This window comes from Colossoma macropomum, unplaced genomic scaffold, assembly GCF_904425465.1.
Source record: "Colossoma macropomum unplaced genomic scaffold, Colossoma_macropomum, whole genome shotgun sequence".
Lineage (NCBI taxonomy): Eukaryota > Metazoa > Chordata > Actinopteri > Characiformes > Serrasalmidae > Colossoma > Colossoma macropomum.
The window spans coordinates 3,886,762-3,913,862 of NW_023494806.1; the positions used below are offsets into that span (position 1 = coordinate 3,886,762).

A 27,101-nucleotide genomic window follows, 5' to 3' on the forward strand; every position below is an offset into this window, starting at 1 on the left:
CTTCTTTCCAGTCAAATAGATGGGCGACGTAATTTTAAACCCTTATAATAAGATAATAATAAGAAGCTGAACTCACAATTTTTTTCTACTGAAAGTCGACCCATTTTTCCACAAATCTGGGCTTTAAACTATAAACAGATGGCGTCTCTTCAGTGATCTGCTCTGTGAAAATTATTTTTATAAAATAATGCAAAGAGCGTCTAAGATTTTTGGCTTTCAGCAGTAAATTGTAAGCATATAGCAATATGTGTGATCATAAAACACATGTTCTGTTGATTTGAGGGGAGCTTTTACAAAATAAATAAATAAATCAAATTAAAATGTACATTTATTTCACGCAGTTACTGAATAATTAAAATAATACCCACGAGCATAAGAGGTTAAACATCATTTCTTTACATTGTCTGAACATTTCATGATGAATGGACCAATAGAAATGCTCCAAAAATGCTTGGAATAAAAAAAAAACCTATAAAGAAAATGAATTTACACAGACTTACACGGAAGGACGAGGGAACAAAAATAAGTTTGACTTTGGCGCCATCTGCCGGCCACGACACGAACAGCAGGGGGAGAAAAAGTGACGAAAGACGCATGCGTGCGTCATGATGCCACAGATCCTCTACAATGGCAGCTAGATAACCCACACTTAAAGAATCCACTGCAGGCTTCCTGGAGGGATTAACGGAAAGCCCTTTGACATGTAGGTAGCATTTTCATACCCTTTTCTAACTAGATTCAGCCGAACAGCTCATTAGGAACTGATGAATGTCTGCTTGAACATTAGAGAGAGTAAAAAGGGTTAAAGACAGAAATGTTAGCGCGGTTTAGCTTAGCTAGCTAAGTTAGCAGTACAAGGCAGTAGTAGTTAAGGTAGCATCCGGTCCCCCGATGTTAATGATGTTTTAGTCTTAGCTAATACGACCCGGCTGTTTTCGGGTCCTGAGTCGTCGCTCGACCTTTCTGTGAAGTTTACTGTGTTGTAAACGACAGGATGAGGGCTGTTCGTGTGTTCAGCTGTTTATGTGTTCAGCTGCGAGGCATTTCTCAGGCTAGTACTCAGCCGGTTAGCTCAGGCAAGGTGTTGCCGTGGATGTAACGTCAATTCAGCCGGTTTTACAAAAAATTTCAGGGCAGACATTCAGACAAAATACCGAAAACTGTATTTCTGTAGTGTTTAAAACCTTCAGTCCGCGTTCTCGCGCTTTAAAGTTGTAAAATTAGAGAAAACATGCGCATCTTCAGGGCCAAAGATAGTTTCGTAGTTTCAGGTGTTTTGTACGGAGCCCCTAAGGTGACATGGTGATTGTTTATTCCATAAGGCGTGGCCACAAATTAATATATTGGGGCAGCAAATTACTATATTGAGGCCACAAGTTACTATACTGAAGCCGCAACTTACTACGTTTATACCACTAATTACTATATTGAAGCCACAAAAATTAATATATTGAGGGCACAATTTACTATATTTAGGCCACTAATTACTATACGGAGACCACAAATTAATACATTGAGGCCACAAATTACTATGTTGAGGCTGTAATTTATTACATTTATACCACAAATTACTTTATTAAAGCCACAAATTAATATATTGAGGCCACAAATTAATATATTGAGAGCACCAATTACTGTACTGAAGCCACAATTTACTATGTTTAGACCACAAATAATATATTGAGGTCACGAATTACTATACTGAAGCCGCAACTTACTACATTTATACCACTAATTACTATATTGAAGCCACAAATTAATATATTGAGGCCATAAATTAATATATTGAGGGCACACATTACTGTATTGAAGCCACAATTTGTGTTTAGACTACAAATTACTATACCGAGACCACAAATTAATACATTGAGGCCATAAATGAATATTTTGAGGCCACAAGTTATGAGAAACTTAGTATAGTCATTTGAGGCCTCAATACAGCATTCAGTGGCCTGAATATAGTATTTTTTATTATATTCTATTATTGTTTGTTAAAAAATAATCACTATGTCCCCTTAGGGGCTCTGTAGTTTTGTATTTGGAACCTGGTGCATGTGATTTCCAAAGAGGTGATTTCGGAGAGGAACCTCCACCAAACAACCTCCAGCCCCTCTCTTATGGCACACATTGCTCCCCCATAGTTCTGGAAGATGGTGAAGATTACAGATTAGATCTTTTGATGGGGTTTGCCTTTTAAAGGCTATTCACTATTTCACTATGACCCCAAACGCAGTCGATCAACTAAGACAAACTTGCTGCTGTGCAAAGCTAAATAAGCAAAATTAGAGCTCTTCTGCTTCCCTGAGTTTCCATACAGCTCATCCAGGCAGCTGGGTAGGCTGGGTAAGTAGTGTCCAAGTGACAGCTGCTCACAGATGTTTACTACCAAACACAGAGGTGTTTATACCCCTACGTGTCCAAATACACCAATCAGGCATAACATTATGACCACCTCCTTGTTTCTACGCTCATTGTCCATTTTATCCGCTCCACTTACTATATAGGTGCACTTTGTAGTTCTACAGTTACAGACTGTAGTCCATCTGTTTCTCTGATACTTTGTTACCCTTTTACCCTGTTCTTCAGTGGTCAGGACCCCCATGGACCCTCACAGAGCAGGTACTATTTGGGTGGTGGGTCATTCTCAGCACTGCAGTAACATTGACGTGGTGGTGGTGTGTTAGTGTGTGTTGTGCTGGTCTGAGTGGATCAGACACAGCAGTTCTGCTGGAGTTTTTAAACACCTCAGTGTCACTGCTGGACTGAGAATAGTCCAACAACCAAAAATATTCAGACAACAGCGTCCTGTGGGCAGCGTCCTGTGACCACTGATGAAGGACTAGAGGATGACCAACACAAACTGTGCAGCAGCAGATGAGCTATCGTCTCTGACTTTACATCTATAAGGTGCACTGACAAGGTAGGAGTGTCTAATAGAGTGGACAGTGAGTGGACACAGTGTTTAAAAACTCCAGCAGCACTGCTGTGTCTGATCCATTTGTACCAGCACAACACACACTAACACACCACCACCACGTCAGTGTTACTGCAGTGCTGAGAATGATCCACCACCCAAATACTACCTGCTCTGTGAGGGTCCATAGGGGTCCTGACCACTGAAGAACAGGGTAAAAGGGGGCTAACAAAGTATCAGAGAAGCAGATGGACTACAGTCTGTAACTGTAGAACTACAAAGTGCACCTATATAGTAAGTGGAGCTGATAAAATGGACAATGAGCGTAGAAACAAGGAGGTGGTCATGATGTTACGCCTGATCGGTGTAGGAGTTTCACCTTCAGGCCCATATGGCGCTGGTTTCTGCTAATCCTCTTAGCCTCCAGCCAGGTCACGACACGGCACTCTACTACAGTGCACATCAGGTGAGGGAACAAGAAGTTCATTGTTGTTATTATATGTAATAGAGTGAAATGCAGGCTCTGTAGATCAGACTGCACCATAGTTATGCGTAATAGAGACCATAATATCGCTGTTGTCAGAACAAAACCTCGTATCTCCAAAATGCTAACTTTACAGGAGAAGGAAAAAACCTACTTTACTTTTAATGTAAGTCAATGGAACCAGACGTCTTTCCAAGTCATTTTGGGTCATTTCTTTTGGTCCACTCTTCATGAAATTTACACACAAAGTAAAGGGCAACAGGCATTTTCAAATTATGTCAAAAACTGAAAAATGTCAAAAATGGAGATAGGAGGTTTTCTTCCAACAGCAGCGATATACACATCTAAACATAGTTCAAGTAGACAAGGCAGTGCAGACAGAGGTCTTGATTGCTGTCACGTTTGCTGTCTAGGCTGGGATTATTAAATCCTCTGGGTGGTGTTCTGCTGTACTGGTGTTGTATTTAATTCTATCATATAATATTTATGGCTGTCACTCTCGATTATGTTAGTAATTAAATACCATATTGATTTTTTGGACAGTCAGATAATTTGAGTTCTTATAAAGGGCAAATTATAAAAATTGATACAAGTGAGCCGTAAATAACTATGCAGAGCCTTTCAAAGATAACAATGTTAATAATTAATAAATAAATAAAAATCTTTATTTACACAGATCCATCTTTAAATGCGCTCAGCGTGTTTAAAGGGAATGATACCGATATTTCAAAATCTCTGCATAATTTAGTCACTCCGATTTAAACAGAGTCATTCAGAGTGGTTTGGTGTGAAATGGTTCAGATGTCTTTACAGTGGTGGTGATAGGAACCAGGGGTCGCCATGACTACAACACAGATATAGACATTTTATTTACTATCCAAAACCACCAGTGAACCTACACGAGTCTTCTGAGTTTATATGGAATGTTTATGATGGGAAAATAGTGGAAAATCTGAAAAAGTAAGTCACAATTTTGCCTTCCCTTTCCTGGAGGGAGCTTTTAGAGGTGGACATCCGGTTCCTATCACCACCACTGTGAACAATTCTGAGTTTCTCTAAAATGGAGCATTTCACACCAAACCACTCTGAATGGCTCTTCCAACTTTTTAATTATGCAGATTGTTTTTAAAGTAGTTAAAAGCACTTTAATGTACTGTACTGCAGATAATATTTATACTTAACCTGTTTTTTCTGCTCTTTTGGTTCATTTTGTGTTTCAGGATGACGCTGGGTGCGGTAGCCTCAGTGATTTTGGCCATAGGAGGAGCAGCTCTGTTTTCTTCAGTTCACAAGATTGAAGAAGGACACACCGGTGTTTACTACAGGTCAGTATGTCTAATTAGACCAGTTCACTGATATTTTCAAGATTTCAGGGGCCGTATTACAGAAACTTCTTAGGTCTGAAATCTTATCTGTTTAGTCACCATAACGACTTCAGTCAGGATTGAATTCAGGACAGAAGCTGTTACAGAACAACAGTTCTTAAGTTCCTAATCTTATCATTAACTCCAGATAAGAAAACAGTGTTACAGGAACATCCTAACTAGACTAAATCTCCTAAATGCTGTCCTAACTTTAGGATAAACCCCAACAGAGTCCTAACTTCTGTTTAATCGTCTGTTTCTATTGTTTTATGCAGCTCAGTTCACTATAACTGGCATAGTGACGCTCCATTTATCTACACTGGAAACGGTGCTTTGAAAGCGTTTAAAAGCCCCAGACGCTGCAGACTCGATCTCCACCGTCACTCTGATTACCTTCGTGTGTTAATGTTGATGATGAAATATTACAGTGATGGTGGTGAATAATGAGGAGACGGAGCTGAACGTGTGTCTGTTTATTAGGAGGAGTAACGTTAGCGCGCTTGGCTAAAGCGTTTGGGGAATCGAGTCCAGCAGATGGTGCTGTAGCTCATGGTTTTTGAGACCTGCTTGCTTAACTCATCACATACTTGCTTCAAACTGCTCATAGTAATTCCAGAGTGTCCAGTTAGTTCGGCTTTGGGTGTCATTTAGCAGCAAACTGTTCAGGGGTGAGGGGGATGAATCTCAGGTATAAATGGAGAAAGAAAAAAAAAAAAAATTAATGTTGTCATTTTTAAATGTATAGTTGTGTAAAAAGGAGATTTTTTAATAAATAAGGAGATTAATTGAAGCTCAGATTTCGAGCATAAATGCCTACAAACACTTATTCCAGTTCTCTGTTTAGCAGTAAGAGTATAACTTAAAATACCAGAGGTACAAAAAATGAAAAAAATAGATACAGTAATTTCACAATAATGTATTTAACTCCCCTTCCGCCCAATGACACCTGGTATAGGCTCCAGCACCCCCCCGCGACCCAGAAGGATAAGCGGTTTAGATGATGATGTGTATATAACTCCTAAGCTTACTCGTTGTTGCTTCTAACCCAAACTGGATCGCAAGAGCTGTGATCATCTTTTAATTTTCTCTGCCTCAGTCAATTTCCTGTCACCTGTAATACCATGAATTTCATGTAAAACAGATTTACGAAGTTCCCATGTCCACCAGAGGTGACATCAAAAAAATATTAGATGCTATTAGATGCTTAAACTTTTATGGATATTAGTAAAATTGCTTTTAAAATTTAGCTAAAAAAACATTTTGCTACCTAAAACATATCAACTATAAGCTTTAGAAGCATCATAAATGCATATTTTTCAACTTTTTACTTCTCTCGCTCCCATAAAATGAGGTTACTGAAATGGCAGAACTCCAGTTGCGAATGACCAACAAATGATACATCACTGGAAAGGCCAGGATGTCTCCACAGGTAACAGTTTACTTAAGCAATAGAAGACGAGAGGGAGTGTGTTATTGGTGATGACACACTCCTCAAGTGTTCTATTACTTTTATACAACAGTTAAATAAATAAAGTAATAAATTAATAAACTGGGTCGTGAACACAGCGTTTAATATGTTTTAATGTTCGCAGTTCCTTCACCAAATTATAGTTCCTTAACGAGCAGCTTGTTGCTACGTCGAACGAACTCCGCCCACTCGCTGCACAGCCGGCAGTTCGTTCTCCAGCTCCTTACACTAAATTCCCAAACTGTCATCACCACTGAGCAGCTTTTCAGTCGGCAGCTGTGACAGAAGAACAGCTAAACAACCTGGAATCAGCCAGAAATGAACCCAATACCATTCGCCAAATGTGTAGTCTGATCTTCAGAGTCTGACCAAATCAGACTGAGCCATAAAACTGCTGCAATATCAAGTTTAGCTCAGTTTTGTCAATTTTTGCCAGATCAGTATTAATGTTGTTTTGTTCCAGCCAGTCTGTAAAGAATCTAACAGTCTATTTAGTTTGGCCAATGGTGTTGGGTTCATTTCTGGCTGATTCCAGGTTGTTCTCCTGTCACAGCTGCCAACTGAAAAGCTGCTCAGAGCTGATAAAATGGACAATGAGCGTAGAAACAAGGAGGTGGTCAGAATGTTATGCCTGATTGGTGGGCACAGCTTCTCCACCATCTCCAGAGGCCCCCACAACGACTTGTTGTATCCAAGAAACGTCTTCTTTACCAAAGCCCAAAGAAAAACATGCTTGCTAAACAGCACAGAACCAAATCCTTATGCACACAAACCATCACAAGTAAACATTACCAAGTGAATCATTTCAAAAGAACCCATGTGTCAGGGCTCCAAACAGTGTATTGTAGTGTAATGTGTGTTTTTCCTCATCTAGAGCAGATTTCCTCGCGTGACCATCTGTATACTGCCAAAAATAATGAGGAAACACATCGACTAGGACTAACAATATTTCAGGTGATTCATTTTGCAAGTGATTATGCTGGAAACAGTGATTTCTAATTGGAAAATATTTTGAGCTGGTTTCCAGACATACACTCTTAGCAAAAAGGGTCTAATGATTTATAACAGTGGAACGCTTCTTTTAAAAGGGTTCTTTGAAGAACCATGTACAGCTCTTTTTCGTCATAGAGTATAACCAACTGACCGTGCAAAGACCATCTATGCATTCAAACGGTTCTTTGAGTGTTCATGAATCTATATAGCAGTGGTCCTCAAACCTGCCCCCAGGCAGTCTGTATTTTCGCTCCAACCCACCTCGCAATGCATAGGAATAGAGGAAAACCATGGACTGGTTTCAGAAACACTGATACACAGAACCATTGCCTTTACTAAAGAACCTATGAAGAAAATGTTTTAAGAGTGTAGATTAAGCTTGGGCAGGAGCTGAAATTACTTATTAAAAGTACTGACAACATTCAGAATACAAGAGTACAAGCTACTGCCACTCCTTTTAGCTATGCAATGTTCTTTGGCCATTTTTATATATGACAGTATGTCACAGAATGTCAGAGACCACATAAGCAAGTCTATTTGAGCTGTATATGGATGTGTTGTGAAACTGTCAGAGAAACATGTCTTGACTGATCGACTGTATGTAGGGTAAAGGGGAAAACGGTGCAAATGATTCCTCTGTTTTTCAGGGGCGGGGCTCTGCTGACAACCACCAGCGGTCCAGGGTTCCACCTGATGCTGCCATTTATCACCACCTTCAAGTCTGTACAGGTGAGAAAGTTACACTTTTAGAGCCTTCCTCATTAATCTGTGATGCTTCAGTGACAGAATTCATTCTGTTATTTTTTATGCTTCTCAAAAGGTTCTTGTCTTAAGGGGAGAGAAGCAGAAGTTCCAGACAGATGGGCCCTTTGCCATAGTTCATTATTTTTGGAAAATACTGGGGCAAATGGTTGTAATTCACGAGAACCGCTTTATGCAGCACTGTGCTTAAGAAAAAAACATTGAAATCTGTTTATCTGGGCAGTAAGTGTTTAGTTGTTCAGAAAACACTGATAACAACAAATACAGTGGATATAAAAAGTCTACACACTCCCGTTAAAATGCCAAGTTTTTGTCATGTAAAAAAATCAGACCAAATACCAAAAATGAATAATTTCAGTTTTATTTCTACCTTCAAAGTGACCCATAAACTAATTTCCCGGTTGTGGGACTAATAAGGGTCACTTAATCAAAAACTGGCTATTTTTCTTCTGGGGGTGGTCATGGGCTGGAGGTTAGGTAACCAGCCTTGTGACCGGAAGGTCGCCGGTTCGATACTCGGAGCCGACAGTACATGACTGAAGTGCCCTTGAGTGAAGCACCTAACCCCCAACCGCTCCTCGGGCGGCGTGGATAGGGCTGCCCCCCCGGCTCCGGGTGAGTGTGCTCACTGCCCCCTGATAGTATCCATCACTGCTGCACTAAATGGGTAAGTCAGCAGCAGTAAAATAATCTAAAATAATAAACAAACAAATAAACAAGCTAGGTTAAAAAAAGGCTGAACTTATCAGCCAATCAGAGCGCAGGAGGGCGGGGCTTTAGTTTTCTGGAGTTTCACACAACTTGTAGAAATGACCTCAGGTTTGTGGCCTTATAAACGCTAAATTTATAAACATTCTACTCAACAGAATTTTACAAAGAATTTTATAATTTTAGAAATGAGCGAATGAGCTAATGTTAGCATCATAACTGCTAAATGGCAGCTATGCTAGCCAGCATTCTGTTTTTTTTTTTTTAATTTTTTATTTGATGCAATTATTCATAAGTTACAACGACATACGTCACTACTGCACTAAATATGTAAATTAACAGCAAAATAATCTAAAATAACAAATACGTATATAAATAATAAATATTAAAAAGAGAGATATTTTTGGTTTTATGAGTATGAGCTATTGAACCACTATCCAATCAGATCACAGAAGGGCGGGGATTTGGTGTTCTAGATATTTTATACAGCTTCAAGAAATGAATTAAAATGTGTGACGTTATAAATGCTGAAGTCTAAAAATACTAGGTGATCAGAGTTCATGATGTCGAGGCTTTAGCGTTTTAGATAGAATTGTAATTTTCTGTTTTCTTCTAGATAGCATTCTAGAACAACATACTGCTTTAGGATTATGAACTGCTGAACTGATAACCAATCAGAGAGAGGAGCATAGAGCTTTAGTGTTCTGGAATTGTATGTAGTTTGTAGGAGTTTTTCTATAGTTTTAGCATTATAAAGCTAAATGGTAATACTAGCCAGAGTTTATAAGGGCGAGGCTTTGGCGTTCTAGACAGAATGTTTAAAATTTTCTTCTAGAAAGCATTCCAGAATGGCTTAACGCTTTGTAAGTATGAACCACCACTAGCCAAAGAGGGTGTGTTTACTAGTGTGTATGTGGTGTTTCACTGCACGGATGGGTTAAATTTCCCCACTGTGGGACTAATGAGGGTCACTTAACTAACTAATCTGTACAATTCCATTGAGATAAACATGAAATCATTTAGAAGGGGAAAAATAAAAATAACAGAACTAAAATAATGTGGTTGCATGAATGTGAATGCCCTCTTATAATTGGGGTTGTGGTTGTGTTCAGAATTAGCCAATCACATTTACTCATGTGAGTAGTCATATAAATAGTAGTCAGTACACAGCTGCCATCATTTAAAGTGATTCTGATTAACCACATATAAATGTTTAGCTGTTCTAGTAGGACTTTCCTTACATTTTCTTAGTTGCATTTTACAGGAAAAGCCATGGTCCGTAAAGAGCTTACTACACATCAAAGGGATCTGATTATTGAAAGGTATCATTAGATATACCATGGACCACAGTGAAGACGGTCACTGAGAAGTGGATTAAATTTGGCACAACAGTGACATGACCATTACCAATCCCTCACAAATGGATGAAAAGACAAGAAGAAAACTGGTAGGAATTTCTGGCAAGTACTGGTTGTGTAGTGCATGTGACAACAATCTCCCGTATTCTTCACATGTCTGGGCTGTGGGGTCGGGTGACAAGACGGAAGCCTTCTCTAACAAAGGAAAACATCCAATCCTGGCTATGTTTTGTCAAAACCTACATCAAGTCTGCCAAAAGTACAACCCCATTTCCAAAAAAGTTGGGACGCTGTGCAGAATGTAAATAAAAATAGGATGCAATGATGTGCAAATCATGTAAACCATGTTTTTAAAGGAAAATACTACAAAGACAACATATCAAATGTTGAAACTAAGACATTTTATCATTTTTTGAAAAATATGCCCATTTTGAATTTGATGCCAACAGCACATACCAAAAACGTTGTTTACCACTGTGTTTCATCACCTCTTCTTTTAACGACACTCTGTAAGCGTTAGTAACTGAGGAGACGCTGCTGTAGTTTTGAAAGTGAAATGTTTTCTCGTTCTTGTTTGATACAGGATTTCAGCTGCTCAACAGTTCACTGTCTCTTTTGTCATATTTTTCATTTCATAATAGTCCAAATGTTATCAGTGGTGACAGGTCTGGACTGCAGGCAGGTCAGTTTAGCACCCGGACTCTTTTAATACGGAGCAATGCTGTTGTAATACATGCAGAGTGTGGTCTGGCATCATGTTGCTGAAATAATCAAGGCCTTCCATGAAAAAGACGTCGTCTGGATGGCAGCATATGTTGCCAAAACATGTATATATCATTCAGTATTAATGGTGCCTTCACAGATGTGCACGTCACCCATGCCATGTGCACTAATGCCCCCCTACACCATCATGAATACTGGCTTTTGAACTGTGCACTGATAACAAGCTGAGTGGTCTTTAGCCTGGAGGACACAGTGTCCATGATTTCCAAAAAGAATTTCAAATGTTGATTCGTCGGACCACAGGACACTTTTCCACTTCCCCTCAGCCCATTTTAAATGAGTTCTGGCCCAGAGAAGGTGGCAGCATTTCTGGATCCTGTTTATATTTGGTTTCTTCTTTGTGTTTTAGAGTTTTAATTAGCATTTGTGGATGCAGCGTCAAACGTTTTTCACAGACAGTGTTTTTCAGAAATGTTTCTCCATGCAGTGATTTCCTCTACAGAATCATGTCTGCTGCCTGAGGGCCCAAAGATCACGGCCAGCAAATACTGGTTTTCAGTCTTGTCCCTTGCGTACAGAGATTTCTCCAGATTCTCTGAATCTTCTAATGTTATTATGTACCGTGGATGATGAAAAGCAAAAGTTCTTCGCTGTTTTACGTTGAGAAACGTTGTTCTTGAATTGTTGCACTGTTTGCCTGTGCAGTCTTTCACAGAATGGTGAACCCCATTTTCAACATTTGAAATGTTGTCTTTGTACCATTTTCAACGAAATATAGGGTTTAAATGATCAGAACATCATTGCATTTTGTTTTTATTTACATTTTGAACAGCGTCCCACCTTTTGGGAGAACGTGTTATGGTCTGATGAGACCAAGGTTGAACTTTTTGGCCAAAATTCCAAAAGGTATGTTTGGCGCAAAGCCATCACTGCACATCACCAAAAGAACACCATACCCACAGTGAAGCATGGTGGAGGCTGCATTATGCTTTGGGGCTGTTTTCCTGCAGCTGGAACTGGGGCTTTAGTCAAGGTGGAGGGAATTATGAACAGCTCCAAATATCAGTCAATGGCACAAAACCTTCAGGCCTCTGCTAAAAAGTTGAAGATGAAGAGGAATTTCACCTTTCAGCATGATAATGACCCAAAGCAAACCTCCAAATCAACAAAAGAAAGGCTTCGCCAGAGGAAGATCAAAGTTTTGGAATGGCCCAGCCAGAGCCCAGACCTGAATCCCATTGGAAATCTGTGGGTAGACCTGAAGAGGGCTGTACACAGGAGATGCCCTCGCAGTCTGACAGATGATGGAAAACACTGAATAAAGCATTGGCTGACTAGAGAGGCTTGGAGCCCTCCTAAAAAGATAATATAGGGAAGCTGACTATGGACTGCACGCTGCAGACTGTCTAAAGGGGGAAGAGTTTCTGGGCCCACAGAAGGGAGCTGGACCAGATGACAGTTTAAGTTATAGCTGAGGTCCACTTTTGTACATATATGGGGGGTTGTGTGTAAGATGGCACTATGGAGAGCTGCGTAAGAAGGCCCTGTAAGGAGAGAACAGTCTGGTAAGAGTCAGACCAGAGTGGATTTAAAAAAAAAAAAAAGACACAACATGCGTTTTGGTTTAAATGTTACCAAAAAAGGTGTACGGTTTGGACATGATGGGGACTAAAATGGTACAGAATCGTGTAAATGGGGTGGGGAGATTCTCATCACCCCAGAGGGCAATAAAAAGGGATGTTTTAAGATGATATTCGCATTCTGGTTGACCAGGAAACATCTTGCCATTTGATGCTCAATAAAGCGAAGGCCTTTTCCTTCCTTCCACAAGAACTCAGAGGCTGAAGCCTTTTTTCATTCCTTTTTATCCTTTTTCATTTTTGTTGATTATTCTTTGATTCTTTGAATTCTTTTTGAAGATTTTAGATTAGATTTATAGTATAGTCAATATTAGAGTTGCTTATAAATGTCTGGACCCTGGACAAAAGAGAGAGCTCTTGGTTGCGACACAGATTTGGAACGCTTTTGCAAGAGTGGGCAAAGATTGCCAAGTCAAGATGTGCCATGCTGATAGACTCCTACCCAAAAAGACTGAATGCTGTCATTATGTCAAAGGGTATTTCAACAAAGTGTTATTTTAGGGGGCATATTTATGCAACCATATTATTTTGGTTCTTTATTTAAATGATTTCAGTTTGTTTTTCAGTAGAATTGTGTAGATTATGGGTCACACTGAAGGTGGAAATAAGTCTGAAATGATTCATCTTGGTCGGTTCTACCATCTACCATTTTAACAGGGGTGTGTAGACCTTTTATATGCACTCCTTTGTGATTTGATATGTGGTGCCTTAAACATTTTTAAATGACATGCCTTGTGGATTTTGTACTTGAAAATAAGTTAACACACAGACAGCGAAGCTGCTGACTGAACACAGGCTAATAAGAGCCTTTATCATGTTTATCATGTTTGGATCCAGACATCAAGGCACTCAACTCAGCTGTGAGCTAGTGGTGCAATATTTTTCCAGCTTTCACTGTGATATCACTGTGATAATCTGATAACTGCAGAAAATCGGATTTTGTCAGTAATCTGATCAACACTTTTTATGCACAGACAGTAATTAGATTTCTGCCTTGCAACCAGCCAAACTTCATGCCGCAGCTTTTTTTTGTTAAACATTGCATCGCTTTATCTGAAAATATGAACGTACATCATCTAGAAGATGAAGAATATTTAAATTTATTTTGTGTTTGGTTTCAGCGTCACTGCAAGAGTGTTTTGCTGCGTCTTGCAGTATATCTGCTCGCTTATTTCCGGTACCGCAGTCTGTTTTCGCACATTTGCAGATTGAGAAATCCGAAAGAAATCAGAGTAAGAGTTCACATGCACTGACAAATCTGATTACTGAGTTAAAATCCAGCTTTATCGGATTTCTTGATCTGATTTTTAGATCGGAGTATGGTGTTTATATGACCAATGACCATAACTGCAGAAATCCGATTATGATTGGATTATTGAGTGCAGGTAAACGCACTCAGTGTTTCTCAGCCCAATATTCATCCTCAATTTGCAACTGCCCTATGCATAAAAGCGCTAATAGGTCCAGTCAGGTTTGTATCACGTGATAACGGGGAAGATTGGGAAGTTTGAGTTCTTATTCCTTGCTGAAAATCGCCACGTGTGCTATACTCTCTCTTTGCCTTATCGTCTTGTTTGAGCGCCATCACGTGAAGTTTGTGACGACCTCAAACCTGTTAGAAATCTGTGAGGATCCATTTTGATTTCAGTCTGACTTTAAAGCAGGGAAAACTCTAAGCTACACAGTGCAGAGGGACTCCATAACTTCAGGAATGCACTGTATTATGTTACCGTGTGCTTTGGCGCCTCAGCTCTGTCTTCGTTTGATTGTAATGGAATCCTCAGGTGTGCAGGTTTGTAATGTGAGTGGCTGACACTGTGCAAGGCTGTCTTTGACTAGAAAGAGGCACTGAGATGATTTTATTACATGCCAATGTAATTTTATTACATTGCCTTGGGGATCTGTGAGTGTGGATGGTGCTTCAACCCAAAATTATGCCTTAAAAATACTGATCAGCTCACCCCTTTGTCCTGAAAGGCATTCATTGTTATCTGAGTGGTGGCAGCCTTCCGCCCAGTGACTGTCGGGATAGGCTCCAGCACCAGCACGACTCAAGAAGTTAAGCGGCTTAGATAATGTGCGAGTGGTCTAATCTCATCACAGTAGTGAGGAACCCGCAGGGCCTTCAGATGCTAGAGGGCGCTCATGAGCAACTCCAAAATGTATAGGTTCTTATGGAGCTTTTGTGCAAAATCATAGTTTGTAAATATGCAATAATGTTTATACAGAGAAATGCAATATTTTCGAGTTATAGAACATTCTGACAGTCCTCACAACCTGAGTGAGATCAGACCGCTTCACTCAGCCAATGAGCCGATCAGCTCATCAACCAATCAGCACTCAGTAGCAGTAATGGTGAGAAATCAGCACTCAGTAGCAGTAATGCCAACCAATCAGCAAACAGCAGCAGTAATGCTAACCAATCAACAGTCAGTAGCAGTAATGCCAACCAGTTAGTAGCAGTCATGCCAACCAATCAGCACTCAGTAGCAGTAATGTTAACCGGTCAGCACTCGGTAGCAGTAATGTTAACCAGTCAGCACTCAGTAGCAGTAATGCCAACCAATCAGCACTCAGTAGCAGTAATGCCAACCAATCAGCATTCAGTAGCAGTAATGCCAACCAATCACCACTCGGTAGCAGTAATGTTAACCAATCAGCACTCAGTAGCAGTAATGCCAACCAATCAGCACACGGTAGCAGTAATGCCAACCAATCAGCACTCAGTAGCAGTAATGCCAACCAATCAGCACACGGTAGCAGTAATGTTAACCAATCAGCACTCAGTAGCAGTAATGCCAACCAATCAGCACTCAGTAGCAGTAATGTTAACCAATCAGCACTCAGTAGCAGTAATGCCAACCAATCAGCACTCAGTAGCAGTAATGTTAACCAATCAGCACTCGGTAGCAGTAATGCCAACCAATCAGCACTCGGTAGCAGTAATGCCAACCAATCAGCACTCAGTAGCAGTAATGTTAACCAATCAGCACTCAGTAACAGTAATGCCAACCAATCAGCACTCAGTAGCAGTAATGCCAACCAATCAGCACACGGTAGCAGTAATGCCAACCAATCAGCACTCAGTAGCAGTAATGCCAACCAATCAGCACACGGTAGCAGTAATGTTAACCAATCAGCACTCAGTAGCAGTAATGCCAACCAATCAGCACACGGTAGCAGTAATGTTAACCAATCAGCACTCAGTAGCAGTAATGCCAACCAATCAGCACTCAGTAGCAGTAATGTTAACCAATCAGCACTCGGTAGCAGTAATGCCAACCAATCAGCACTCGGTAGCAGTAATGTTAACCAATCAGCACTCAGTAACAGTAATGCCAACCAATCAGCACTCAGTAACAGTAATGCCAACCAATCAGCACTCAGTAGCAGTAATGTTAACCGGTCAGCACTCAGTAGCAGTAATGTTAACCAATCAGCACACGGTAGCAGTAATGTTAACCAATCAGCACTCAGTAGCAGTAATGCCAACCAATCAGCACTCAGTAGCAGTAATGCCAACCAATCAGCACACGGTAGCAGTAATGTTAACCAATCAGCACTCAGTAGCAGTAATGCCAACCAATCAGCACTCAGTAGCAGTAATGTTAACCAGTAAGCACTCAGTAGCAGTAATAATAACGTATACGTTAACCACTTACTAAGAATTAACTAAGCTTTAAGGAAACGTTTCTGCATCACTAAGCTGCAAAGTAATGAATAAGTACTTTTGTAGATAATTCATTCATAATCATTGTTTTTTAATACAATAAATAAATGACTAATATTTCAAGTTATATAATATTTGAGCTTTGAGTATCGAATAACTAAATCATTAAGAATAAACTATAATTAATGATTAGGTTTCTGCAGTTCAGAGTAATTATTGATTATCCATATGTCACTAAGTAAATGATGTAATAATTCAAATGGTGACATTTTTTAATGCCTGAACTATTTATAGGGGCCTGTTGTTGTGAATTGTTACAGATTTGTTTTTTTTACAGGTTTTTTGTTTGTTTGTTTGTTTGTTTGTTTGTTTACCTTTATGACCCTAACTGAAGACCTAGCACTAATAGTCACAGTCCACCACTGGATCATAACACTCCAGATCATCACACATACACTTTATTTTTGTTTTTCTCTGATTTTACAGACCACCCTGCAGACAGATGAAGTCAAAAATGTCCCTTGTGGCACAAGGTAAGACGAGTCACTGTGCATTTACCTATTTGTGCACCAGACTGTAACTTACTAGTCACCTCACCTCATCGTTACTGGCCCATTGCCTGCGTTGCTACATTTTGTGTCACTGATTTATGAGGTCTGTGGTTCATCACTGACCGCAGCAATGTAAAAGTCAAACCCCCCATTGCTCAACCCCTTGAAATCCCAGACTTATTGCATAACATACCAAGGCTTATTATCAAGTAAGTGCAGGGACTTCACTGGTTGAGCTACTCTTAGGTTATAGAAGTGTGTAATAAAACTTTGCTCACTAATGCTCAGTCAAACCCCACAGCAACGTTCCAACATCCAGTGTAAAGCCTTCCCAGAAGAGTAGAGGCTGTTACTGCAGCAACTCACTATTAATACCCTTCAGAAGAAACACTGGATGAGCACATATTTTGGGACATATAATGTAACTCCATTGTTGAGGACACTGAATGCACCTGACCTTCTGCTGCCTGAACTGAGCTGAATCACATCACTATATCACCTCTCCTTTTAATACACACTGTGCAATACATCATAACCACTACTGTAATGACTCTCACTGCACACTCTAGACTGTAAATACTGCTGATACTCCTTGTTACGGTTATACACACTGGGTACTAGACTACCTCATAGCTCTTAGTGCAATACCTGCTCTCATGTAAATACAGCAAGTCTGTCTTATATAGTATGTAAATATGCAAATAGAGACTTTTATTCTGACTCTCTCAAACTTTAACTTACGTCTGTTTTTATTTGTGCAATTATGTCTTGCTACTGTAACACTGCTATCTATCTATCTGTCTGTCTGTCTGTCTATCTATCTATCTATGTGATTGTCTGTTTGTCTATCTGTCTGTCTGTCTGTCTATTTATCTATCTGTCTATCTGTCTGATTGTCTATCTATCTATCTATCTGATTGTCTGTTTGTCTATCTATCTATCTGTCTATCTGTCTGTCTGTCTATTTATCTATCTGTCTGATTGTCTATCTATCTATCTATCTGATTGTCTGTTTGTCTATCTATCTATCTATCTATCTATCTGTCTGTTTGTCTATCTATCTATCTATCTATCTATCTATGTATCTATCTATCTGTCTGTCTGTCTGATTGTCTATCTATCTATTTATCTATCTATCTATCTATCTATCTATCTATCTATCTGTCTGTCTGTCTGATTGTCTATCTATCTATTTATCTATCTATCTATCTATCTGTCTTTCTGTCTTTCTGTCTGTCTGTCTATTTATCTATCTGTCTGATTGTCTGTTTGTCTATCTGTCTGTCTATCTGTCTGTCTGTTTATCTATCTGTCTATCTGTCTGATTGTCTGTCTATCTATCTGATTGTCTATCTATCTATCTGTCTGTCTGTCTATCTGTCTTTCTGTCTGTCTATTTATCTATCTGTCTGATTGTCTGTTTATCTATCTATCTATCTATCTATCTGTCTGTCTGTCTGTCTGTCTGTCTGTCTGTCTATCTGTCTGATTGTCTGTTTATCTATCTATCTATCTGATTATCTTTATCTCTATCTATCTATTTATCTATCTATCTATCCATCTATCCATCTACCTATCTACCTATCTATCCATCCATCCATTATAATATGAAAAGCCAGTTGTTTTCTGATATTTCCCTCAGTTCTTTCCTGTTGTTTATTTACGAGTTCTGTCTCTTTTTCAGTGGTGGTGTCATGATCTACTTTGATCGAATAGAGGTGGTGAACTACCTCATACCCTCAGCTGGTAAGTAACTCGTGTTCTGTTTGGTTTTTTATGTAAGAACAGTGATTTTTTTGTGCTCAGAGTTTTACAGCTGTCAGTAGGGAATGGGGGGTGCTTTGTAGGCTCTTGGTCTTTTGCCACTCTTTTCTCATAAATCAAAATCCTCTCATAAATCCTCGCCCACAGTGTACGGCATTGTGAGAAACTTCACGGTGGATTACGACAAGGCTCTGATCTTCAACAAAGTTCACCACGAGCTGAACCAGTTCTGCAGTGTGCACACACTTCAGGAGGTCTACATAGGCCTGTTCGGTAAGACATGAGCCTTTATGTTTAAATCCAGCTCATTTACACATTTTATACATCACATAGTACCAGCGTTGTGGACAGCAGGCTCACCAGAGCATTGATGGAGCTTGAATAGTTACCCAGGAGAGTTCTGTAATATGGGAGTACTGAGAAGATTGGTGATTTAAATCCAGTATGAATCTGCAGTGTGTGTAGTTATTATTACTGTCAGACTGTAAAACTACACACACTGCAGATTCATACTGGATTTAAATCGCTCCACAATTATTACTGTCAGACTGTAAAAACTACACACACTGCAGATTCATACTGGATTAAAACCGCTCCACAATTATTACTGTCAGACTGTAAAAACTACACACACTGCAGATTCATACTGGATTTAAATCGCTCCACAATTATTACTGTCAGACTGTAAAAACTACACACACTGCAGATTCATACTGGATTAAAACCGCTCCACAATTATTACTGTCAGACTGTAAAACTACACACACTGCAGATTCATACTGGATTAAAATCGCTCCACAATTATTACCGTCAGACTGTATAAACTACACACACTGCAGATTCATACTGGATTAAAATCGCTCCACAATTATTACCGTCAGACTGTATAAACTACACACACTGCAGATTCATACTGGATTTAAATCGCTCCACAATTATTACCGTCAGACTGTAAAAACTACACACACTGCAGATTCATACTGGATTTAAATCGCTCCACAATTATTACTGTCAGACTGTAAAAACTACACACACTGCAGATTCATACTGGATTAAAATCGCTCCACAATTATTACCGTCAGACTGTAAAACTACACACACTGCAGATTTATACTGGATTAAAATCGCTCCACAATTATTACAGTCAGACTGTAAAAACTGCACACACTGCAGATTCATACTGGATTAAAATCACTCCACAATTATTACCGTCAAGCTGTAAAACTACACATACACACACTGCAGATTCATACTGGATTAAAATTGTCAGTATTCACCCAAATTACAACTTACTCCCTTGCCCTCTAGTGGGATATTAACTCAACTTGACATTCATAACTACCATTCAAATGCAAGAGACTTCCTGCGTTTGTTCAGATCAGTTTAATTTAATTCAACTTTGTCATTATATCTATAAGGGTTGTACAGTATAACGAGACGCTATCAGTACCTGGCAACGAGACACAAACAGTCCACAACAGTCAAAAAGTTGCTACCTTAGCTACTCCAGATTTAAGATCTTTCACACTGGGGTGTTTTTATATGATGTACATTTTCCCCCATGAAATATCCTTGCTGTTGTATATCCGGATCCCTTAATCTAGAGCAGTATTCCCTGAATGTTCCTTCATTGCTAAGGCTGCATTCACATTACCAGGCTGAAGTGGCACAAATCCGATTTTTTGCCCTAACTTGACTCAGATCTGATGTTTTCAGAGCTGTGTGGACACAAATCTGATCTTTTCAAATCCGACCTGAGCCACTTTCATATGTGGTCCTAGATCAGATACGTATCTGATTCATGGCCATGCGACCTTAATGTGACGCTCAGATCGGAATTCATGTGCTCTTATTCCACTGCGTGTGTGCCGTCATTCAGCGTTACCATGGCAGCAGCGCCGAACAGAAATTAAAGCCTGTAAATGGTGGAAAAGCAACACATCCCACCTTTTTCTCCTTCGTCTCGCTCTAATAATGAAGCTGAGAGCTGATCAGAGTTAATTATCTTCTCAGCGAAGCTCGTTTTGCTCGTTAGTTTGTGCTGATGATGCAGTGATTCATTCACGTGACGTTACTGAGTAGGATGTGCGCATGCGGGTCATTTCAGGACGCCGGTTCGTTCACATTAATGACAGATTTGAGTCTCTTACCTAAACGAGTGTGAACCATCCTGTCAGAGAGATCAGATTTGAGCAAAAAATTGGATTTGAGCAACGAGGCTTGTAATGGGAACGTAGCCTAAATTTTGTGAGCTGGACCAAGATGTGGACTGTCTGTGGAGTCCAGAGGTCCAAATTGAAAAAAAGTTAATTATATCTTTAAATTTGACGTCCAACTTGTATGAGAAATGAAAAGTCCAGGTACAGGAATGACAGTGTGGTTTAAAAGCTCTGTGGAAGCCTGTTGGTGGCAGTTAGAAGAAACAAAGAAAAACAACACTGTTCTCGCAACAGGTATGAGCAAGAAAACAATGCATGTGTGGGTGTAGCACAGACAGGACAGTGAACCCCTGAAACTGTAAGGTTTGTTATGTGGGTCCAGACTTAATTTCTTCATTCTCATAACTACAGAACCTACACATTAGTTTGGGAGAAGAGACTGAATAATTCCTTGTAAATGCTGCATAATTGGGTAAGGAATGATACCTGTGTGTGAGTGCTGGAGTGCACAGTGAATTTAACTGTGTGTGTGTGTGTGTGTTGCAGATCAGATTGATGAGAATCTGAAGCTGACCCTGCAGGAAGATCTGACCTTAATGGCTCCTGGTCTTATCATTCAGGTGCGTTCAGAATGTATGTTGTTATATTTTTCCATTCCAGGCTGGATTTAACATATTTTGGGAGGAAAGTAAAGCATAAAACATTGCATGAGCGAAAGTTCTGGCATGTTTTGTTTTTTCCCAATATGTTAAACTCAGCAAATAAATAGAAATTGTGCGTTTAAATGTGCAGAAATGTGCTCTCTGTAGAGGACGGGTTCACTTATTTTCACTTAGAAAATCCAAAGAACATGCAGTTTGACTGGGGTGTTAAAATGTTTGCATACAACTATATGTTTAAAATGTGAAAAATATATAAAATACTTTTGTAGTAATATTAATTATAATAAAATGTTGGGTCTCAGCAGTGCCCCTTGCTTGCCGCCACACAGCCTCTCCCAGAATCAGTCCATAGCCCGGTACTGGTATGCGTCACGATGGTTGGGAACCTCTGCTCCAAATCAAACATGACAAGAAAGTGTTTCACACATGGTTTACATCATTGTTTCTCATCGGTTCCACAGAATAAGCTTTTCAGGCGTCTGTTCTAGACACATCATTTTCATGGGTACACAGTAGATGGTGCATCAGTCAGACTTATTCAGAACACATGTTCGAAATCAGTGTTGATTTTTCTCTCTAAAAATGATAAAAGCCCTTGTTATGCAATAAAAGTAGTGCGAGTTATTTGTAGAGCCTGTCTTGGCAAGAAGTCCTCGTTAAACTAGAAGTGCTTCAGCTGGATCGCACGGGCCGAACTCAGCAGTTGTTCCCAGAGAACAATGGGTTTCTAATCAAGCCCAGAACAAACGCATGCTACACTGTACACATTCCCACAGATCTCAGCCTGGCAGGTCAATCACAGGTCTCAGGGGACAGAAAAGGCCTGTAAACCGCAGGCTCTGCTTAGACCTGCTGTTCATTAAGTTGTGCACCCAGGTGGCACCATGGTTTCCATGGTAACTGTGTAATCTGGGCACATCAGAGATTAACGATGCACAGATTTCATTATAAAATAGATTTTGTTTTTTGCACACTGATACAATTCTAATTCATATTGCTTTTTTCATTATTTTAAGTTCGTTCCGTCCAAGTATCGGTCCTGCCGTCAGTGAGTGCACATGCACTCCATAATCCGATCACAATCAGATTTCTGCAGTTATCCGATTATTCAGATGGTCATGTAAACACCGTACTCTGATCTAGAAATCTGAGTAAGAAATCTGATAAAGAGGCTGGATTTTAGCTCAGTAATCAGATTTGTCAGTGCATGTAAACTCTTACTCTGATTTCTTTCGGATTTCTCAGTCTGCACGTGTGCAAAAACAGACGGAAATAAGCAAGCAGTGTCGCCGCGAGACGCAGCAAAACACTTTTGGAGCGACGCAGAAACCGACTACATGCTTGGCGAAGTGAAGGATTTAAATATTCTTCATCTGTATGTTCTTCTTCATGATGTATGTTCATATTTTCAGGTAAAATGGCGCAATGTTTAGCCTTGGCATGAAGTTCGAGTTTTGCGTTTATTGTTTATTGTCACGTCGTCTTCTGTGAGTTTATTGGCTGGTTGCAAAGCAGAAATCCGATACTGTCTGACTCATGTAGACCTGGAGTTTCCCCCATTTCCCCATGCCCCTGATTACTCAAGAGCATGTAAACGTGTTGATCAGATTACAGACAAAATCTGATTTTCTGCAGTCATCGGATTATTAAGTGCATGTAAACACACTCAGTGTGAGTTTGAGTTCCCAGTGATGCCACAGCCATCTGTGGTCGGGAGTCCGGCAGAGCAGTTTGCAGTAAGCAGTCTAGTATGCCGTTTGCCGTTGGACAGAAGCTTACAGTGAGACTAAAATGCAGACTTGTATGCTTTTTGCATCAGTTATATACACAAGCTAGGACGATAGCTGACTTAAAGCAATGTTATGTAACAATTTTTCATTAGAATAAGAGGAAGGGAGTGAAAAAGAGAGAGTCACAGAGCAAGAGACCGGACAAGAGTAAATCTCGGGCTGGCTTTTACTCGTCAGCGAGAGATAAAGGATAAACGGAAAAACAACAAAAACCCGACAGCAGAGTGTTTCTCCCCGCCAGTGTATTTTTATTAAAGACTGCAACGTAGGTTGTAACCGTATCTGTGTGCACTGCAAAAAATGGTATCTTGTCAAGTAATATTATCTTAAATCTAGCCAATAAATCTCATATTTCTCCTGTTGAGATTGTTGTGATCTTAATTTAAGATTATTAACTTATTTCCAAACATGTTTTACTTGTTTAAAGTAATTAAGTGAATTTATTTCACCATATTGGCAGAAAATTTTTGCTCATTTTGAGAGATGTGCTCAGAACCAGCAAAATTATCTGCCACTATAGTGAGACAATTTTGCCTACAACAAGTAAAAAATGTCTAGAAATAATCTAGATAATCTTATAATTAGTGCAAAACATCTCAAAATAAGAAATATTAGATAAATCAACTAGAATTAAGACCATTTCACTGGATACTAGACAAGATACAGTTTTGTGCAGTGTGTGGTTGGGTGACCACACTGTTTCTGACACACTGCTGTTGGACCAAAGCTTACAGTGAGACTAAAATACAGACTTTTATGCTTTTATAATTTTTAGAATGCATCAGTTATATACAAAAGCTAGTGTGTCAGCTCACTTAAAGCAGCATTATGTAACAGTTTTACAGTAGAATAAGAGGAAGGAAGGGAAAAAGAGAGAGTGACCGAGCAAGGGACCGGACAGGAGTAAATCTCGGGCTGGTTTTTTCTTGTTGGAGAGAGATAAAGGGTGCAAGACAGTAGGGGTGTGACGATATGATGATATCAGGTCGCGAAGGATTATAATGTGTAAACGATACGCCATCACAGGGAGATCGTTGGATCGTGTTACAATGCACATTATATCTGCTGCAGTTCTATGCACATACAAGCAGTGTGGCTTTTTATTTTCCCTCAGTCAAAGCACACTATGTGCTAGTCCCTTTCATGCCCACCCTAGAGACACACAGATAAACCAATCATGGCAAACCAATCATGGCATACCATCATGCCTCGCTTTTCCCTCCCCTTTTTCACAAGCGGGAAGCACCGGCGAACAGTTAGTCCCCAAAAAAAGTCAACGTCAGTAATATGGAACTGGTTTGGATTTTCCCAAACTGACATGACACAAACTATGGTGGTTTGCAAAGCTTGCACAGAGAAGGTTCTCACGTTGGACGGCAACACGGCAAACCTTTTCAACCAGCGACAACATCCCAAACAGTACGCTGAAAGTCAAGCACTGAGGAGGTCCGCTGCGCTGCAGCCAACAGAGGCTAAAGTTAACGTTACAGCAAGACCAAAACAAACAACACTGACACAAGCATTTGAGAGGGGCGCTCCATATGAGAAGACAAGTAAACGATGGAAAGAGGTAACAGAAGCGATAACATTTTATCTGGCAAATGATATGGTTCCTATCAAAACGAGGGGTTCCAAAGACTCCTCAAAGTAGTTGATCCGCGGTTTGAGTTACCCAGAGGCAAATACTTTTCCAACACCGCAATTCCACGGATGTACACTGAATGTCGCGCCAAGATGGAAAACAAAGTTCAAAATGTCATTTTGCAAAAAGTGATGCTGGCTGTTCTGCAGAGTGCACTTTTCTGTTGTTTACCCTTCAAAACCAATGTTAATTTTTTGACTTAAATAGACTAAAATCTGTTCAAAAAGGTACTTTGACCAAAATGGTCTGTTATTGTTTTTTTCTTTTAGTATTATATTTTTAAATGGGGAGATTAGTTTGGTTTGTACTGTTTAGTAACTTGCAAAATGGTATTAAAAACCAACAGGAAAAAGAATCGTGATAAAATCGTGATCGTTATCCTGCAAAAAAAAAAAAACAAAATCGTGAAATTTGCAGCGTTTGCAGCTTCCTGTAATAAAACCCTGTAATATTACTCTACCTTGTAAGTCGACGTGGTGCTTTCTCTTCTAATGTTGATGCTGATGCTACATAAACGTGTGAAGGGGAGTCGGATCCTGTATCCTTCAGCTCCTCAACAGATACAGAATTTGGGACAGTTTGGTTCATCGAGGCCGCGAGGCAGGTGAATTAACTTTATCATGTAGGGAGATAACCGTTTGACACGGCGCTGACTGATCAAGAAGTCAGCTTTCATCTTTTTTAAGATTACTCGCTTTGTGCGGTTTGGCAGGCGAGGATACTTTCCTCCCAAATGATAAGAAATCTGTAATGCCAGAAATCCTCATACCTGTTACGTAAAATCAGGCTTTTATTAGACAGATGAGTGATACTGAAGATTGTAGCATGTTAAACACCAACATTTTCAGCTTTGTGTGGTCTGGAATGCGTCGTAATCCACAGAGACGGCAACTAAAAGTGGTTTAAACGTGCTGCTTGCTTCAATACACTATACAGAAAAAAGTATTGGGACACACCTCCTAATTATTGAGTTCAAGTGTTTCAGCCACACCCATTGATAACAGGTGGATAATATTAAGCTCATAGCCTTGTTTGTTCATAGTCTCCATAGAACAAACACTGCCAGTAGAGGGTCGTACCGATGAGCTCAGTGACTTTAAGCATGGCACTGTGATAGGATGCCACCTCTGCCACAGGTCAGTTTGTGAAATTTCCAAATTGCCTCTGGAAGCAACATCAGCAAACGAACTGTGCATCAAGGAGCTTCCCGAAATGGGATTCCATGGCCGAGCAGCTTCACACCAGCCTAAGATCAAAATGCACAATGCCAAGCGTCGGCTGGAGAGGTGTAAAGCGCCGCCACTGGACTCTGGAGCAGTGGAAACTCATTCTGTGGAGCGACGAATCACGTTTCTCTATCTGTCAGTCTGACGGACGACTCTGGGTTTGGCGAATACCAGGAGAACGTTACCGGCCTGACTGACGTGTTCCAGCTGTAAAGTTTGATGGAGGAGGGATGATGCTATGGGGCTGTTTTTCAGGGGTTGGTCTAGAACCCTTAGTTCCAGTGAAGGGAAATCTTAATGCTTCAGCACCAAGACATTTTGGATAATTCTACGCTTCCAACTTTGTGGGAACAGTTTGGGGAAGAACCTTTCCTGTTCCAGCATGACTGAGCCCCAGTGCACAAAGCAGCTCCATAAAGGCCTGGCTGGGTGAGTTTGGTGTGGAAGAACTTGACTGACCCTCACAGAGTCCTGACCTCAACCCCATCACACACCTTTGGGATGAACTAGAACAGAGATTGTGAGCCAGGCCCTCTCGTCCAGCATCAGCGTCTGACCTCACAAATGCTCTTCTGGATGAATGGGCCAAAAGTCCCCCAGACACTCTCCAACATCTTGTAGAAAGAGTGGAGCTGCAAAGGGGGACCAACTCCAGATTAATGCCTATGGATTTAGAATGGGATTCATAAAAGCTCCTGTGGGTGTGATCTGTAGGTGTCCCAATACTTTTGTCCATAGTGTACATGTACATTAGGGAAGCGTGCTGCATTCAGAGTGTGACTCAGCGTGGTCTCATTTAACTTCTGTTGGAGCTGGAACACACTCAGGGCTCATGTGAGGCAGCGACTGCAACACTGAACTAAAGATGCATTTATAAACACTTTAAAAGCCTGTTTTTGCGTCTAAACTCCAGTTTTAACAGCCGAGCTGTGATTTTCTGTCTGTTCTTTAGTTAATGAGTCACTTTTTCCGGCAGAGCTGAGATCATCCAATTTCAGGACGAGTGACAAACGGAGGGTGAATTCCTCTGAACTTCCCCTGCGAAATCTCAAAACTGAGATTCCTTTCTTTATTTCATTCAGCATTTTATTCTTTTTTTTTTTTCCTTTCTGCATTTTTGCACTTCAATTCTTCTTTCTCTTTCTGCAGTTCTCCCTCTCTTCCTTTCTCTCTGTGTCGGCTTTTCTCTGTTTCTCTTTTGTATTTCTTTCTGTTTTTCTTTA

At 40.1% G+C, this 27,101-nt stretch overlaps 1 protein-coding gene across 1 annotated transcript in view; it reads left to right on the forward strand.

Moving 5' to 3' along the window:
- The first annotated feature begins 608 nt into the window (after positions 1-608).
- Positions 609-27,101, forward strand: part of erlin2 (ER lipid raft associated 2) — a 47,386-nt gene continuing 20,893 nt past the window's right edge. Inside the window, exons 1-7 of the mRNA XM_036598756.1 lie at positions 609-703; positions 4,619-4,723; positions 7,871-7,952; positions 16,571-16,617; positions 18,320-18,381; positions 18,547-18,672; positions 21,105-21,178. Coding sequence (XP_036454649.1) covers positions 702-703; positions 4,619-4,723; positions 7,871-7,952; positions 16,571-16,617; positions 18,320-18,381; positions 18,547-18,672; positions 21,105-21,178 — 498 coding nt within the window. The 5' untranslated portion in view covers positions 609-701. The remainder of the gene's footprint in view (positions 704-4,618; positions 4,724-7,870; positions 7,953-16,570; positions 16,618-18,319; positions 18,382-18,546; positions 18,673-21,104; positions 21,179-27,101) is intronic.